This window comes from Euleptes europaea, chromosome 11, assembly GCF_029931775.1.
Source record: "Euleptes europaea isolate rEulEur1 chromosome 11, rEulEur1.hap1, whole genome shotgun sequence".
Taxonomy (NCBI): domain Eukaryota; kingdom Metazoa; phylum Chordata; class Lepidosauria; order Squamata; family Sphaerodactylidae; genus Euleptes; species Euleptes europaea.
This window is the reverse complement of record NC_079322.1, coordinates 59,978,039-59,996,963: the sequence shown is the minus strand read 5'-3', so window position 1 is coordinate 59,996,963 and position 18,925 is coordinate 59,978,039. Positions and strand designations below refer to the sequence as shown.

The 18,925-nt window shown below is 47.3% G+C and overlaps 1 protein-coding gene across 1 annotated transcript; it reads left to right on the top strand.

Annotated features, from left to right (window-relative positions):
* The first annotated feature begins 1,151 nt into the window (after positions 1-1,151).
* On the top strand, positions 1,152-15,995 carry LOC130484214 (patched domain-containing protein 3-like). The gene is made up of 5 exons (XM_056857115.1): positions 1,152-1,943; positions 5,303-5,424; positions 6,729-6,874; positions 8,437-9,958; positions 15,920-15,995. Exons 1-5 carry the CDS (start codon positions 1,152-1,154, stop codon positions 15,993-15,995), a joined length of 2,658 nt encoding a protein of 885 aa, XP_056713093.1.
* Positions 15,996-18,925: the final 2,930 nt, after the last annotated feature.

Sequence of the window (18,925 nt, the reverse complement as noted above, 5' to 3'; positions counted from 1 at the left end):
TGGGGAAGCGCACAACCGCCAGAACCTTTCCCTCCCCTTTGCAAGAGCATGCTTGTGTTCCTCTTAGACCATGCCCTCAGCCCCTCCCAATGTGTACTGCATGCTGAATAAGCAATGCGAAGGGGGTAAGAACCTAATCTGTAAAACCTGAATCATCGGGGCCACAACTGTAGCAAACCACTTTTCTTAAAAAGCATGAAGAAAATTGGAGCCATGTCAGGTGGGTGAGGTTGCCACTCTGCCCCATGGGGTGGGTGCTCATGCTGGAATTACAGCCAGTATTAATCTGAGTACAAGTACACATTCTGCCATAAGTAGCCAGTTAGCAAGTCAGATTTTGAGAGGTCATTGGGTGGCTAAATTACTGGACATTGAAGAAAGCTGATAGGAAGAAAGTAGATTCCTTTGAAATGTGGTGTTGGAGGAGAGTATTATGGATACTGTGGACTGCCAAAAAAACAGAGCAGTGGGTTATAGATCAAATTAAACCTGAACTGACCCTAGGAGCTAAAATGACTAAATGGAGGTTGTCCTACTTTGGTCACATTATGAGAAGCCAAGAGTCGCTGGAAAAGACAATCATGCTAAGAAAAGTTGAAGGCAGCAGGAAAAGAGGAAGACCCAACCAGAGATGGATTGACTCTATAAAGGAAGCCACAGCCCTCAGTTTGCAAGATCTAAACAAGGCTGTTCAGGATAGGACACTTTGGAGGACTTCGATTCATAGGGTCGCCTTGAGTCGGAAACGACTCGACGGCGCTTCACACACACGCGCAAATTACTTCTCCTCGGGATCCAACTAGGGGCCAACGCCCAAGTCCAGCCGTCCAGTTCTTTGGAGGGCCTGGGGGCTTCTCCCCGCGTAGTAGCCTGAGCGCTCGCAGCGCCCCTCTTGGGAGGAAGCAATGCTTTGGGACTCGCCGTTGGACGTGGGGGGAGAGGGCTGGGCTTCCGACGCAGGGGGCTGGCCGGGCAGGGGGGGGCGAGTTCGCGCGCGGGTCGTTCCGTCGGCGCCAGCAGGCAGCGGCGTTCCAGCGAGACTCGAGGGCGCGCCCGTTGCCTTCCAACGTGCGGAGAACGCGAGTGGGGCAGGGCAGGGCAGGGCAGGGCAGGTCTGGGGGGGGGCGGCCCTCCCAACCCGGCTGGGAAGGATGGAGGGGGACCCCGAAGGCGCCGGGAGCGGCGGCGGCGGCGGCTGCCGGACGGACTGCGTGGAGCGGCCCCTCTCCCGCACCCTCGGACGCCTGGGGGGCTTGGTGGGCGCCCACCCCTGGCCCTTCCTGCTGCTGCCTGTGGCTCTCTCGGCCGCGCTGGGCACCGGCTTCGCGCAGCTACCCAGCCGGGAGTCCAACGACATCGAGGGGCAGTTCACGCCCCGCGGGGGTCCGGCCAAGGCGGAGCGGCACCTGGTGCAGCTGCGCTTCCCGACGGACGACGCGCTGCGCTTCTCCGCGCCCAGGCTGGCCACCGAGGGGGCCTTCGTGGCCTTCGTGGTCCTCGCCCACGAGCCCAACCTCACGCTCCTCACCCGGGCCGCCTTCGGCGAGCTGCTGGCGCTGGACGCCGCCGTGCGAGGCTTCCGCGTCGACGGGCTGGCCTACGAGCAAGTGTGCGCCCGCATCGACGGCACCTGCAGCAGCCCCAACCCGCTGCTGAGCGCCGTCGGCAACGAACCGAAGATGATCGAAGACATTCTGCCCTACATCACCTTCCCGGTCTGGCAAACGCGCGTCTTCCTGGGAGCCTTCCTGGGGGGCGTCACGGTGGACCCTGGGCCGGCGGAAATCCAGAGCCGCCCCCTCCGGGCCGCCAAAGCTCTGCGCCTCTTCTATTACCTGCAGGAGGACGATCCCGCGCGGCGCGAAGCCAGCTTGAGGTGGCTGCGGGCCTTCCTGCAGCGCATCCCCGACGTGCTGGCCTCCTTGAAGCTCCCCTCGGTGCGGGTAAGTGCGACCAATTCACAGGCTGGAGGCTGAGGCTGCAGGACACTTTTGGGGGAGTCAACCCCAGTGAGCAACATGGGACTTACGTGTGAATAGACCGGTTTAGGATGGCTCCCATAAGATGTGCCTCGTGGACTAACAGTTGCCCATAGCCTATTCCACCCGCCCCGGTGCTGGGGTATTCAGATTTTGTACTGGATCCCCATGGTGCCTGCCTGGGACCCAGCAAAGGCTGACAAGGGTATCTTGCGCTGTCGAAAAATCTTCAAGAAATCCTGGCTTACAGATGTGCCCCGCCAAGAGAGGAGGTTGATTTGTCACTAGCTTGACTTGTGCCCTGGCCTGGATCGCCCCAGTCTAGCCCTATCGCTCTAAGGGTCGGCAAACTCATTAGTCAAAAGAGCCAAATATCAACAGCACAACGATTGAGATTTCTTTTGAGAGCCAAATTTCTTTAACTTAAACTATATAGGTAGGTCTATTAACTTAATAAACTTTAATTAAAGTTTTAAGTCTTAATTAAACGATAGGTACACTGAATAAAACTTGATGTCATACTTAATAGTGATCTTATTTATTGATAAAAATTAAATTGTAAGTCCCTGCCATTTCCCCCTCCCCGTCCGGAGTCCTCGTCTGGAGGCCTGGTCTACCGCCATAAAAGCCTATTGGAAGACCTGGCCTCCGGCCGAGTCCCATTGGGAGGCCAGGTCTACCCATGGGTTTTCTTGGCAGTAGACCTGGCCTGCAGAGGCCCATAGAAGCCAATGGGTAGACCTGGCCTCTGAAAGGGGACTTTTCCCCCTCCTCGGAGTCCAGGTCTACTGACAAAAAAGCCAGTGGGTAGACATGGCCTCCCAATGGGACTCAGCCAGAGGCCAGGTCTACCAAAGGAAGCCCGCCCTGCCCAACAGCTGATAGGCAGGGGGGCAGGAACTGCCGAGCCGCCCGTCCAGCAATCACGCAGCTAGAGGGGAGGGGAGGCTTTAGCCTCCCAACCATTGAGGGCAAGGGAAAGGGGGACCTGGCCATTCTCCACGGCGGGTGGGGGGAGAGACAGCGCGCCCGCTCACTTAAGCTCTCGCACTCGCTCTCTCAGGCGTGCCGGCTCTGCAGCCCGGCTGCCGGCGCAAGTGGGCGCGAGAGCAGGGGATCCAAACCAAGTTCGGAGAGCCGCACTCAACTGGCCAAAGAGCCGCATGTGGCTCGGGAGCCGCAGTTTGCAGACCCCTGCTCTAGACTTTGGAGGCTAAGCTGGGTCAGCCTTGGTCAGTATTTGGATGGGAAACCACCAAGAAATCCCAGTGTCATGACCTGGAAGCAAAACACCACCTCTGAACCTTCCTTGCCTTGAAAATCTTAACGAGGTTGTCATAAATCAGCTGCAACTTGATGGCAAAAAAACAGTTTGACTTGGAGATTAATCTTTGTTTTTATATACTTCTAAATTCTGCTGTAGTATTTTGCCACTCATCAATACATGGCCCTTGGGTTAAATGTTATTTGTGAGACATCCTCATCCTTTCTCCTTTGGACAAGTGTGTTGTAATAATATAATCAGATAAGGCAAAACACACCTACTACCAAATTGTGGGATATCATGTCATATATTTTTCAGTATTGTGGGCTTTATTTTGGGAACATATTACATTTTGTTCCATTATTTTGTCCAGAGCTGTATCCTAGCTGCTATATGATATGGAGGGAGATTGTTGGGGTGGGGGGCTTAGCACCTATCTGCACAATTCTGTGCAGAAAATAAATAAATAAATAAATATGGTGCCAGAAATGGTTTTTGCCTCTCTCATTTACTTTAGTAACAGGTCCCCATGTGTTAAAAAATTAATTTTGAAAGTGTCTTCCCTGAACAGAACAGATTTTTTTATTTAAGGCATTGCCATTCTCAGAATACTTGATAAAATAGTCCACAGTTCACAATTGTGCATTAATTTAAAATACAAATCCATCAAGTTAGAGTGTCTTCCCTATGATAACTGTTCCTTCATTTTGTGCGTAATAGCTCTGAAGACGTAGTGCTGTCTTTCCCTTTAGTATCAGGTATACTCAAAATTCTGCTTGTAAAAAGCGGTGGCATTTATACTTTTAAATTTCATAAATATGCCAGATTGCGCACATTTTTCTTCTAACAGCCCATTCCTGAAGGGGGGGCAAGCTCCTTTGGAGCCAGTGTGACCCAGCGCCAGCATAGGTGCCACCTTATCACGGAATAAGGTGGCACCTATGCCAGTATGGGTGCAAACACGCTGGCGTCCAGGCACCGCTGACCCCTGCTGCCAGCGCAGCCACTCCGGCAGGGGTTTCCCAGCAAGGAAAGCCTGCGCTAGTGTGTGTGTGGAGCATTCCCAGGGATGGAGCTGCTTTTAGGCAGCTTCTACAGCCCTTTCGCCCCAGGAGCACCCCCTTGAGCGGCGGCAGGGATGCACCACCATTTTTGTAGTGCAGCTTTGTTGGTTTCAATGGGATATTTTCCCCATTTTTATCATTCTTATTTTTTAATGCTTTTTTAGGCTCCATGGATTGTGGTCTAAGTTATAAATTATGCATTTTATGTTGTTAAATAAGTTTAGGCTTTAGAAAAAATGATGTATTCTATAAATGTCTTCCAACGTGTCTTTTGAAAGCCAGTGTGGTGTAGTGGTTAAGAGCAGTGGTTTGGAGTGGTGGACTCTAATTTGGAGAACAGAGTTTGAGTCCCCATTCCTCCACATGAGCGGCAGATGCTAATCTGGTGAACCTGGTCAGTTTCCCCACTCCTACACGTGAAGCCAGCTGGGTGACCTTGGGCTAGTCACAGCTCTCTCTGCCTCACCTACCTCACAGGGTGTCTGTTGTGGGGAGGGAAAGGGAAGTTGATTGTAAGCCTGTTTGATTCTTCCTTAAGTGGTAGAGAAAAAAACCGAACTCTTCTTCTTCTTCTGGGAGGGGAGATACTGTTTTGCCATGATTTCTAAATTTATGGAAAACGTAGATCTCTAGAATAGAATTCTTTTTCTGGATCCATTTCAGCCTGGTTCTGAGGGCTACACTATAAGACGGGAACTCCAGACATTTTGTCTGGTCCTCAAATACAGCTGCCAAATAATGTATCTGGACTTCCACATATAATATAGCTTGTCCCAAGGACTGAGTGCTTTTGTAGCTTGATGGTTGAGGGTTCAAGGTCAGATTAGTCAGAAACTTGAAGATTATTAACAGTTATTTCTTAACTTGATTTGGAAAAAAGTATGAAAGAACTGATATTTGCGAACTTTATGATTACTGGTACTCTCTCTTTGAGAACTTTTGTTAAGAGACAAAAAAAAACTAACAAGTGCTTCTTCTTTTGTCCCTCGTGGCAGGTGGCCTATTATACCTCCATCTCCAGACAGGAAGAGTTTGAAAAAAATAGCAAGGAAGTGGTCCCTCTGTTTTCCATCGCATATTTTTTAACAATATTCTTTTCAATTAATTCATGCGCAAGGTAATTTTTTATTTTCTGGGGCGGGGGAGGTTAAATTTTCTAGTAATCGTATGATTTTGTGTTGTTCTCATTAGTAAACTAAAATTGCAAAAAATCTCACAGGTATATCTCTCTTAAAATCAATGAAATATGCAATAGAAATTGGTTTAAATACTAGTTGAAGAGCAAAGAATATGCTTAATTGTACGCACATACAATTGACACTGTGGAACAACCATAATGTCAAAATCAAAGGCAGATCTTTCATATGGCTCACATGGGCCAAATCTGGTATCATTTCATTAACACAGCTGTTAAACTATTAAATTAATAAACTTTGTAGAGATTTACAATTAGAATATGATCTTTCCCTCTCAAGCCTGAATTACAATATAGAACAGTAAGAAAATTCAGAAAACAATATGGCAAGAAGTTCTGCATAATGTTAAATTTCTTTAGATATTACATTACATTTAATAGGAATAAGATTATTCTTCACAATTTTTGGATCCCTGATTGGTTCCTCAATTTAGGGCTATTGCAGTTGGATACATGTTGGTGGTATAAGTAGCCAGTTTCCTGTTTTATCTTGTTTTATTTGGCTAAGGGCCGCAAATAAATTATCTATCTATAAGCAGCCAGGAGTAAATTTGACACACTTATTATGGATGTGCCTGATTATCAGGACACTTTGGTTGGAAGTTAATAGACAAATTAATATTACACTAGAATATTCACTGGATCTTCATCCACGTACTGCAATATTGGGGTATGTTCCTTCTCTCTGGATCTTTACAAGCCTTGGTGATAGCTAAATGAGTAATCCAGTCCAAGAAAGAGTTGCCTTTAATGGACAACAAACAAATAGGACATGTCACGACATTTGGTGTGGATTTATTTGGATATTTAATGTGTAGATTGTAGTTTGGGATTAGCTGGTTGCTTCAGGGCCGAGCAAAAATGTTTTGGGGACCATCCCAAATATGGCCTGAGAGAGTCCTGTTTCTGTCTGCTTCCTACTGTACCAGGGAGTGGGGCCTTATTTAAGTAGACCTGGTCTGAACAGTCTGGTAAGGTCCTAACTAAAGTGGCAGGTTTGGTGCTCATCTGGTGGGACTTCACTCCCTGGACTGGCCAACATTGCAGCCAGGCAGCGAGACACAAGCAGCCCGTGGAGCTTCCAATGGCCTTACTTTACTCAAATGTGGGGCTCCATCAGTAAGATTAATGAAACTTCCATGTCTTGTGGTGGTGGAGAGTGCCTTTCAACTTCAACAACCTTACTCTAGCTTTGTTCAAAAAGACTTTCTAATCTTCTAATGCAGACTAGACTGTGTACGAACAAAAGTGTGGCCTGCAGCATTTGGCGTGTTGTCGTCAGGCTTGGCTGTTCTCAGCAGCTTTGGACTGTTGCTCTTCTGTGGGGTCCCGTTTGTCATTACAGTCGCAAATGCATCGTTTCTTATACTTGGTAAGTAAAAACCCTGTTTCCGGTACTGTATGCAACACTATGCCTTTGGATGTTTATGTCTGATCAGGCATTAGAGAACATTAACATACATTTACCTCCTTCCATTATCTGCAAGCCATTCCTTAAGAGTCCCTTCTAAATTCTTGTTAGAAACCCTGCCAAAATTAAATTAGCCCTTCTGTTGCGGTCGGAGAGTTCAGTAATTTGCCGGTTTAAATGATCAATCTTCTGCACATTTTCTGTTGCCAGTTCTTTTGCGGAAGTAGCTATTTGCTTAATCCCTACCAACTCTTTTCCCACTTTAGTGACCTCATCTTTTATAGACTTAATTTCTTCGCTCATTTTATTTTGAAATGCTATCACTGTGTTTTGAAGAGCAGATATTTGTTCTGATAATTCCTTAATATTCTTAGCCATCTTTAGAAGCTGATTAGGGGAGTTAATGAGTAAGCTTTTTTCGGCCTCATGGCGTTCCCCCAGGAGAGCTATAAATCAGTCTTACTGGTGTTGAAATTTCAAACTTTTATCTCCTCTGCTTCTCTTAGATTTTCTCTCCTCTTATCTCGTTGTATATGCTAGGACTCCCTTTTTTACATTCTTTTTGAGCTATAAATTCTTTAGTTCAAAGGAGAGTTCGGAGTAAAGCGTCCGTCTTGATTTAGCGCATGCGTACACACTCAACATACATCTACCTCCTTAACCCTATAAGCATATTCGAGTTTTGCCTTGCTACGTAGCTTCTTAATGTTTCTTCTCCTCCAAACATGAATATGGATCATAAATCAGACTTTGACTTCAATTTCTTCATCTCATTCTGCTGATGAGCTTACTTTTTTCTGTGTTTACCTGCCTGGCCCCTGATTCAAACAGGCCAATCAGGGCCTGGGGCTGCAAGGGACGGGCCTTGCTGAGAAGCCGGACCAGGGTGTTTCCACTAAGGTCTGGCTCCCCAGCATAAAAGGGGCCTCATCTGGCTCCATTCCTCAGTCTGCTTCAGGTTGTTCCACCCACCCTCCCTCTTTGTGTGGTTTTGTTGGAAGTTTTATTTGTTACAGCTTTGGCGGTATGGCATGGAGCCAGATCCTGTTTGAGGGGAAAGCTGGCCTGGGTGCCTCCTTTTTCCCACATTGAGGATCCCAATAAGGGATTTGGGGGGAGGCCTGTTTGGGTCATGCCTAGCTCAGATGCTGCCATCTCAGTTGGTCCCTGCAGGTGGGCTGGGCGTTAAAACATATCGACCAGCAAGCGGGCTGGCTAATGTCCACAGATCATGCCCCTAAGCCATGCCAATGCCTTGTACTGTAACCAATAAAGTTGTGGCCATTTCCATCCAGCTACTGCCTTCCGTGTCTTCTGTTGCATGCTCATGCTTTCCTAATGGGAGGGAGTAGGGGTGGTCATGCATAGTAGAGTGGGGTACAGTTAGTTAGGTAGCCTACTCTCGGCACTCACCAAAATTGGCACTAGGTCAGCAATATAAGATTACAGGGCACGTTCCTCTCACATAAATTTCTCTTCTCATACAGTATGTGGAAACTGATAAGATCTTTTTCTTTCTTCAGGGGTTGGTGTTGATGACATGTTCATCATGGTGTCCTGCTGGCAAAAGACTAAGGTCAAGGACACAGTCCAGGATCGGATGGCTGACACCTATGCAGAGGCGGCTGTGTCTGTTACCATCACAACTCTTACTGACGTTTTAGCCTTCTACATTGGCACTGCGACAGCCTTCCCATCGATCCAGTCTTTTTGCATCTATACAGGAACGGCCTTCATCTTCTGCTACATATACAATTTGACCTTCTTTGGAGCAATCATTGCTCTAAACGGCAGAAGAGAAGAAAGCAACAGACATTGGCTCACATTCATGAAAGTGCCAGTTGAAACTGACGAGTCTCGTGGTTCTGTTTACAACATGTGCTGTGTGGGAGGATCTTATGATGAATCCACTGGGGCCGAGTTTGAGCATCCTATGAATGGATTCTTTAGAAATTATTTTGGTCCTTTTCTTATGCATCGCTGTACTAAGGTGTTTGTGGTAGTCCTGTATCTTGGCTACTTAGGGAGTAGTATTTATGGGTGCACTCAGGTTAAGGAAGGTATAGATCTTCGGAATCTAGCAAATGATAATTCTTACGTTGTTCAGTATTATAACTGGTATGAGGAGTATTTTAAAGAGTATGGTCCAAGGGTGATGGTCATTGTTGCTGAAAGCATACCATATTGGAATTCAAGTGTTTATGCAGATCTTGAGAACTGCATGGAGTCGATAGAAAATTCAACTTATATTAATAAGTATTTATCAGAGTCATGGTTGAGAATGTATGTATCAATTGCTAACCAAATGTCTCTAGATATAGGTGATCGTAGTTCTTTCATTAGTAATTTACCTAACCTGTTCCAAATGAATACAGAGGCTCAGTGGGATGTTAATTTTACTAACCTGGAAATATCAGCTTCCCGTTTTTTCATACAGACAGTCAAAGTCATTACTGCAATTGATGAGCGAACTCTTGTAAGTCAACTGAGAGGCCTTGCAGCAGAATGCCACTTACCACTAATAGTCTATCATCCTGCTTTTATATACTTTGATCAGTACCTTGTGATAGCTCAGAATACCATTCAAAACGTTCTGATTGCTGCTGGAGCCATGTTAATAATTTCCTTGCTGCTCATTCCCAATCCTTTGTGCTCGTTGTGGGTAACATTTGCCGTTGCCTCTGTTATTGTCGGTGTGACTGGCTTCATGGCCTTTTGGAATGTCCATCTTGACTCCATATCCATGATCAACCTCATTATTTGCATAGGGTTTTCGGTGGATTTCTCTGCTCATATTTCTTATGCGTTTGTTTCCAGTAAGAAACCCAGCATGAATGAGAAGGCAGTGGATGCTCTGTACCACCTTGGGTACCCCGTTGTCCAGGGAGCCGTTTCCACCATTGTGGGAGTGTTGGTGCTCTCCATGGCACCCACTTACATTTTCAGAACATTTTTTAAGATTATGTTCTTGGTTATTTTTTTTGGAGCTGTTCACGGTCTCGTTTTTATTCCTGTGTTTCTAACCTTCTTTGGCTTTTGTGGAAGACTTTAAAGATAGCAGCAAATCAATGGGCGGCACTATAAAATTCTGATAGTATTGCGGGACATATGAAATTGCCTACTATACACAAATCTGTTTAAAGAAAGTCAAGATAGATTTAACAGGCATTGTTGTGCATTACATAGCAAGATACATTAGACAGCTGAGGTTTTTGCCTTTGGTGGCAGTGATTATCAACTGATCAAAACTGAGTTCTTAACACCCCTCTCTTGTCTGCTTCAGTCTCTTGTTTGGCCATGCCTGTTCACCCTGAGATATAGCCCTGCCTTCTGTTTGGATCCTGAACCCTCCACCCCAGAGGTGATGATGGTCAAGGGGACCTTCCCTGGCTACAGCCTTCCCTGGCTACAGCCAATCGTCTTTAAATGGGGAGGAGGAATATTGTAATGTTAGGAGAAAAAGAATAGTTTAAGGCTGACCAAGTGGGGAAAAGAGAGGGAGAGAAATTTGGAGGTATCCTGGTTAGGTTTGGGTGCTGTTCCTCTCAAAAACAGTTAAAAGTCAGTAGTCTATTTATTTGGTGTTTACAAGTCTGAACTATCAAAGATATTGAGTTGTAAAGAACCAGTCACTCTTACCAGTTAAATAAACTTTTTTGTGTTTTTTTCCTGAGTCCAGTGTGTGTTACATTTAGTATTACAACCTGCCTGGGGATCTTATAAACCAGGGGTCCCCCAACATGGTGCCTGGGGTTGTCATGATACCCACCAGCTCCTTTCTTGGTGCCCACTAAGTGTTTATAGAAAGTGGGAAGGGCCAGGTGCCACTTTTGCCCAGCAGGGCTTCTGATTTAAAAAAAAGGGAACAAGGGTTGTCTTCCCCAATAAAGGCATATAGAGATACACCTGGATTAATCCCTTGCTATCGTGCACAGGACTCAAGATACTCATATCATGCATTTCCCCCAATACCAATAAAATATTTCCCTTGAACAACTGATCTGGAAAGCATCTGCTAATGATTTGGGGTTACCAAGCCTTCCCCCGCCCCAGAACAAAACATATGTTTTAATTGAAGTTCACAGCAAATAGATGTAGAGATGGGTAGCCTCATTGTTTGTAAACTGGAATGAGATAATGTTGAAAAAGTACCCTATGGCCCTTTATGCAAGGTCTGCTCACTCAAAAGTTCTTTTTAAAAATGTGACCTTTACAATGCTTATTCACGGTCCCGCTGCAAAAGGAGAAATTTCACCCCCCCACTTGCCTGCTCCTTCGTTCCTTCCATTAGCCAACCGTCATTTGCATAGCTAACGGGCAGCTGTCATTTTGCATGGTTCGTTGAGGGGATTCTTCGGTGGGAGGGGCGGAGCAAACACAAAAGATCGCGTTAAAGGGGCTCTTAAGAAATGCAAAGTGTGGAAAAGTGTGGAAAAACTCCAAAAAAAATGGGCACTTCAGCCTGGAACGCTCTGCTAATTACCAAGCATAAATGGCCTATATGTATCCTGCTAAGTGGTCGGCTAATACATTCTTTGCCCCTATGATATGAATGGCTTCAATTGTTATACTGAATAAAACAGTCCGGTATCTACACTGCTACTTTCCATCATTGAAGGGATATAGTTTCCCACCTACTGTCAGGCCTGTCTCTCAGTTTCGCTTTTCCACCAACTTGCTCCCAAGGATTGTTTTGCATATTTGGACTCTTTGAAGTAGACGGTACTCCGTGGGAACGGAGGCATCTCTAGACTGTTTTGAAAATGTAATCTCTTTAGCCTGTCCTGGGCTACTGAATGCTGAATGCTTTTTTCTATGCTTTTATATAGTCAAGTGTATCCCAGTGCCCTCCATTACTGTCTTAGTTCCTGTATGCTCTGTTTACCTATGCTGCCAGTAAACCATCTTCCTTGGACCAGCGTGTCTCTTGCCGTGGTTATTGGTTCGGGCTTGGTCAAGGACTGACATTAAGACAGTAATCATCACTTCTTCTTTTACCTGTCAGGCTGGAGCCCCGGAGGGTTCGCCTGCCACTCAGATGGGAGCAAGAGCAGTGCTCTCCAAGTGAGTTCTCTGTGGCTGGAGCCCCGTGTGGTTCGCCCCTGGCCCAGTGGACCTGATCCCCGGGTAGTGGATTCCTGCTAGGAGCCCTGGAAGGCTTCCATCCGTGGTCCCTTCCGTTGAGAACGCCGCCCGATGACCCCAACCTCGTACGGGATGTTATAGCCTAACTATTTCGAACTAACACGGAAGTTAGTCGCTTAAATGGGCTTGTTCAGACTCAATGGCGTTCTCTAGTCGCAACGGTCCCCTGGATGTCTGAAGCTGCCGACACCTGCCAAGACCTCCAGACCCTCGACTGGTTGGTGGATGATGCCCAAGCGGTGGCTGAGGATTTACAACTACTGACTGGATTGTTGGACCAACTTATTGCTCGTGAAACGCAGTCAGCCTTGGACGCGCTCCCAATCCGTCCTGCTGACATGGTGACCCCGATCACACCACCCCCAAGCTCTGCCAAGCTGAAGCTAAAGCGGCGGCTGAAGCCACAGCAAAGGCTCGGGTGGAGCAGGAGGAGAGGGAACGCTTGGCCCATGAAAGGGCATGGAGTGGCATGCGTCCCCGACAGCCCAAGTACTATGAGTTACCTTCGTTCTTCCCGTCTTTCGTCCCGTCTCGTAGCGTTCAAAGAACCCGCAGATTGGCGGGGACTTTGCCCGAGAGATCTGATATTTCCGACGAGGAGGACTTATATACAGAAGAATCCTCTTGGGCCACTGGTTTGCGGTCCAGCTAGTCCCGCCGAACTAGTGGTGCTGGCAACGAGATGCTTTTCCTATGTAACCAAAATATGGATCTCATGGAGCAGGTCGCACGCTTGCAAGATCAACTGGCCTTAGTACTCAGGGACAATGACCAGTTACAATGGGCTCAAACTGCGCCCGTTACCCCCGTTCCAATGATACCGCAGCAGCTGCCACAACAAACAGCTGCCCCGGTGGTTCCTCCTGGTGGAGGAGGTCCCGCCGGAGGGCCCATCGCGCCCAATGGAGGACCTGTAGGTCCAGGCGGAGGCCCTGCTGCCCCTGGTGGGGGACCCGTCACACCGGTCGGAGGACCAGCAGCTCCTGGCCTCGCAGCGCCCGGAGGAGTGCCTGTTGCACCTGTCTTACCGGGAATTCCAGCCCCTGGATACCCGCCTATGCCCCCAATGCCATGGAGACCGTCTAAACTGAGGGTTACTTACGACAGCTCTGTTGAGACCTTACCCCGTTTTTTGCATCATGTGGATAGTTATATGAGGGAGCAACGGCAATTCTTCCCAACCGAAGATAGCCGCGTCCGCTTCGTTGCCTCTCTATTAACGGAAAAAGCGGCTGACTGGATGATTCTACAGTTTGATACACGGTCCCGCTCCATTCGTTCCCTCGACAATTTTATGTTCGCCTTGCGACGGCGGTTTGAAGATCCCTTCATGGGAGAAAGAGCCAAAGCGGAACTTTTACAACTCAGGCAAGGCTCCTCTCCAGTTCGGGAATTTGAAGATGAATTCCAAAGGCTTGCGAGTAAGGTAGTGGACTGGCCAGAAGCTACCCTTATCCACTACTTTCGCGAAGCCTTGCACCCAGACATTTTAAACTGCTCTTATATGCGAGGCGACCCAGACACCTTCGAGGACTGGAATTTGCTGGCTGAGGAAGTTGAAAGCCGCCGGCGGTTTGTTTCGCTAGTCCGAAATAGGGCTAAGGAGAAAGGCGGACAAAAGCCACCCACCAAACCTCCAACTCCCAACCTGCAGAGACCCACCCGGCTCCCTCTGGATCGCAAGTCCCGTTTCCAGAGAGGGGCTTGTCTCGTTTGCGGGGGAATGGGTCACTTTGCAGCGACTTGCCCTCAACACCCAGATACCACTCGCCCAAGCATGCCACCTCGAGCTCGAGGACGACCTCAACGCAGAGGCACCGCAGCCGCCCGCAGCGCAGCGCCGGGATGACCCACACCCCGGGATGACCCACACCCTCGTCGAAGAATCGTCTAACCTCCCCGTACCAATCGACCCCGTAGGGTCCCGGATTACAAGTGCCCCAGTGGGGGACAACTCTCCTTCTTCCGACGAGGATAATCAATGGAATTCCCCAGCCCTTAATCTGGAAACCCCTCTCGATCTGTCAAAAAACGGGCATGGTCTGTGGTGAGTGGAGCGTCCCCACAGACCCCTGCAGAATCTCCTGCAAAACCCAAGGCTCCTGTCAAGGTGAGTGAAGTGGAAAACACTGTTTATGTGGACATAGTGCTACAAAATTACAAGAAGGGCCCCCAAATACGTGTCAAAGCTCTCATAGACTCCTAAATGTGAACAACACCGACGTGAACTCGCAGTTGTACCTCCACCCACGCCTGCCTTAACCTCTGATGCAGTAGTGCCAACACCTTTACCTGAAGTATATCGAGACTTTGCAGATGTTTTTGACATGAAAGAATGCAATGCCTGACCCCCCCCATCGTGCCATGCACTGTGCCATTGAAGTTGTAAAAGACTGCACACTGTCCAAAAGCAAGATTTACCCTATGAGCGTCTCCGAGCGCGCTATGTTGCGAGACTTTTTGGATAAAAATCTTGCTCGGGGATTGATTCGGCCGTCAGCCGCCCCTAATTCAGCCCCCGCTTTCTTTGTCTGTAAGAAAGAAGGTGATTTGCGTTTGTGTATAGACTTCCGAAAGCTCAATGCAGTTACCCAGACTAATGCCTATCCCATTCCATTGATTTCGGACATCTTAGGACAACTACAGGAGGGGCGTATTTTCACCAAATTGGACTTGGTCGAAGCTTATTACCGAGTTCGGATTCGTGATGGGGATGAACCCCTCACAGCTGCTTTGGCATGTATGAATTTCTTGTGATGCCTTTCGGGTTGAAAGGGGCCCCGGGGGTCTTCATGCAGCTCATTAATGAGATCCTCCATGACTTATTATATCGTGGCGTGGTAGTTTATCTTGATGACATCCTTATTCTAAATCCATGGAAGAACACGTTACTCTAGTTAGAGAAGTGTTGCAACGTCTCCGGGATCATCAACTCTATGCTAAGTTGTCTAAATGCGAGTTCCACCAAGAACAACTAACGTTTTTGGGGTACATCATTTCACATCGGGGCCTCAGCATGGACCCTGCTAAGGTGCAAGCGGTTCTTGACTGGACACCTCCCTCCACCTGTAAGCAAGTGCAGCAGTTTCTAGGCTTTGCCAATTTCTACCATGGTTTCATTCCCAACTTTGCTCAAGTGGCACTGCCTATCACCGACCTCCTTAAAACTAAAGGCAAAGGAGCCTCAGCTACGTTACCCACCGCCAAAGTACTTTGGACTAACCAATGTCAAACCGCTTTCACAGCTCTCAAACAACTTTTCACTTCCAGTGAAAAGCACCCCAACCCAAACCAAATGTTTGTTGTACAAGTGGATGCATCCGATGTGGCCATGGGGGGGGGGTTCTTCTCCAGAGGGGGGCTGACGGACTTCTCCACCCCTGTGCTTACTTTTCCAAGAAGTTTGCGCACGCTCAATTGAATTGGCCGATTTGGGAGAAGGAAGCAGCGGCCGTTCATCATGCCCTCACCCTATGGCGGCAGTTCTTGGAGGGGTCCGGGGTCCCCTTTGAGGTCTGGACCGATCACAAAAATCTAGAGGCCCTCACGGGGACCCACAAACTGTCCGCGAAACAACAGCGTTGGGCTGACTTCTTTGCCCAATTCCGTTTTATACTTAAACATGTACCTGGGAAACAGAACGTGCTTGCTGACGCTCTTTCCAGGTTGCCTCAATATCCTGTGAAGATTGACCATCCCACGGACTCTTTGTTCACACCGGCGCACAAAGTGGCTCTGCCCATCCTGGCGGTAAAAACTCGATCCCAAACTCTGCTCCAACCCCAGACCCAAGCAATGGACAGCAGAGCATCGGGCTCAGGAGAACCAACTCCCTCCCCAAATCAGCCTGCGCCGACTCCACAGCACCCGCAGTCCCCCACCTCCATCTCCACCTCCAGCGGCTCCAGATCCCTCCTCTCCTGTAGGGGGGGAGTGATCCTGTCCAATTCTTTCCTGGACTCCCTTCATACTCAATGCCTGGCCGAATGCTTCGTTCAAACTCTACCCCAAGGCTTGCTTGAACGGAGTGGATGTTTGTACAAGGACTCAAAACTGTACGTGCCTAAAGTGCTTAGAAGAGAAGTCCTGCAATTAGCTCATGGAGCTAAAACGGCGGGACATTTCGGTTTCCTAAAGACCCTTCACTTGTTACGCAGGCAATTTTGGTGGGTGGGCATGCGTACTGATGTGGATTCCTTTATTCGCAGCTCTCCCATTTGTGCCACTGTCAAACGATCCCAGGGTAAGCCTCCGGGACTTCTACAGCCACTAGAAATTCCCAGCAGACCCTGGGAAGTAATTGCCATGGATTTCATGACTGATCTCCCTCTGAGTGAAGGAAAAACTGTACTTTGGGTTATCACTGATTTATTTTCCAAGCAAGTACATTTAGTTCCATGTGCAGGTATTCCGTCTGCCCCCAGGTTGGCCCGCCTTTTCCTGTCACATGTTGTCCGTCTGCATTCCTTTCCGCGTAAGATAATTTGCGACCGCGGAAGTACCTACGTGGCTAAATTTTGGAAGGCATTTCTGAAGTTGGTGGGGGTGGAGCAGGGTTTATCTAGCGCTTATCACCCCCAAATGGATGGGCAAACTGAACGTGTTAATGCTGTCCTGGAGTGTTATTTACGTTGTTATGTCAATTACCATCAGAATGATTGGGTTGAATTGTTGCCTTTTGCAGAATATGCTTACAATAATGCTGTGCATCAGTCTACTGGGTTTAGTCCATTCTATGTAGTATACGGTCAGGATTTTGGCCCCATTGCTCATGTGGATATGATGGGGGTGGAGGGGAGTATCGAGGTGGATGCCTGGACGCAAGCCATCCACAACACCTGGCCCTGGCTAGTCAAAAATCTAGACAGGGCCAAACGCAAATACAAAGCTCAAGCAGATAAACATCGTTCTCCCAGTAAAGATTTTCAAGTGGGCGACTTAGTGTACCTTTCCACCAAAAATCTGCGGTCCACCCGACCTTGCCATAAACTCAGTGCCAAGTACGTGGGGCCATATCCCATCGCCCGGATAATTAACCCCGTCACTGTAGAACTGACTTCCGAAAACCCTGAGGCGTATCCACCCTGTTTTCCATGTTAGTCTCCTCAAACCTCATGTTGCCTCCTCAGATTGGCACCCGGAACTGCCCCCTGAGCAGCCTGTGATGGTGGGGGGGGGGGGAGGAACATTTCGAAGTGTCTAAGATTTTAGACTCTCGTATACGTCATGGGTCTCTACAGTATCTGGTTCGTTGAAAACACTTCCCCCCTGCCTATGATGAATGGGTGAAGGCACGAGATGTCTCTGCCCTGGACTTGATGCACGCCTTCCAAACCCCCTACCCCGATAAGCCATCCCCCTCACTGACTGGGAGGGGGCCCTAAGGGGAGCAGAATTTCAGGCCTGTCTCTCAGTTTCGCTTTTCCACCAACTTGCTCCCAAGGATTGTTTTGCATATTTGGACTCTTTGAAGTAGACAGTACTCCGTGGGAACGGAGGCATCTCTAGACTGTTTTGAAAATGTAATCTCTTTAGCCTGTCCTGGGCTGCTGAATGCTTTTTTCTATGCTTTTATATAGTCAAGTGTATCCCAGTGCCCTCCATTACTGTCTTAGTTCCTGTATGCTCTGTTTACCTATGCTGCCAGTAAACCATCTTCCTTGGACCAGCGTGTCTCTTGCCGTGGTTATTGGTTCGGGCTTGGTCAAGGGCTGACACCTACACACATACTGGTTGAGATAATACAGGGTGGTAGCATTGTCCATAACTACTTGCATTATATTCCTGCGTAATACATTGACAAGGGAAATAAATGTGTAGTGCACAATTTTTAATTTCAACACATTTATGTGAAAAACAGATTGATGGAAACCAACACTGCTCCCATATATTTAATTTCAGTTTCTCCCAGTTGATTAGAAGACCCAGTTCTTGTGTGGTAAGCATAGACCCTGTATAAACATCTTGGAATTGGAAATTACAAGCTAACTCTCTAGATAAGGGTATATGGTGCAAGTTTTCTGTTTTAGATATGCAGTAATAAGAGCAATGCATACTGGTATCTCAAGTGTGCAATGTAGATGTTGATTGAAGTTTCATTATTACATAAGGTAATGTAAAAATGTTTAATCTAAAATGCTTCCATTATAATAAACAAAGCATTTTTGCACCAAGGAATGCCAGGGTTGCTGTGCAGAGGAAGGCACTGGCAAACCACCTCTGTTAGTCTCTTGCCATGAAAAGCCCAAAAGGGGTTGCCATAAGTCGGATGTGACTTGAAGGCACTTTACACACACACACAAGTCCACCACAATCACTTTCAGCATCAAAAACTTATGACTGTCAACAGATTTAAATAAACAGTTTTCCATTAAAAATCCCTTGTAAAAAAAACAATTTTATAAAGAAATAATTGTATTAATATCATCTACTTTTACATACAAATAACACAAAAAGAAAAAAAGAAGAAAATGTACAATTAACAAAAATGTCCTTTCTACAAATTTCAACTGAATACAATTTATTATACTAGCCCACACTGACTGGATCTCATAAATGTTCTCATTTCTTTGAAGGTCTGTAAGCTTTCTCATTACATAAACTTATTTTTCTTTGGCTAACCACTAATTGATTTCAAGAGACTCTTTTGATTTCAAGTGCCATGCAAAGACTAAGCACGCGACAGTGATCAGAACTGGTTGTGCTTTCTTTGGAATTCCAGAAACAATTTCATAACATACATGCTGGAGAATTCTTAACAGCCCTTTCAAAACCAACTCTAATCAAAACTGCAATGCACCTCCAAAATCTATTCACCCTTGGACAATGCCACCACATGTGGACAAAATCTGTGGATTCTTGATTACA

Bases quoted from the DNA above. Each gene is read 5' to 3' on its own strand.
- LOC130484214 (XM_056857115.1), top strand. From the start codon at position 1,152: ATGGAGGGGGACCCCGAAGGCGCCGGGAGCGGCGGCGGCGGCGGCTGC. The intron at 1,944-5,302 runs GTAAGTGCGACC...CCCTCGTGGCAG, and splicing joins TGAAGCTCCCCTCGGTGCGG to GTGGCCTATTATACCTCCAT. The intron at 5,425-6,728 runs GTAATTTTTTAT...CTTCTAATGCAG, and splicing joins TCAATTAATTCATGCGCAAG to ACTAGACTGTGTACGAACAA.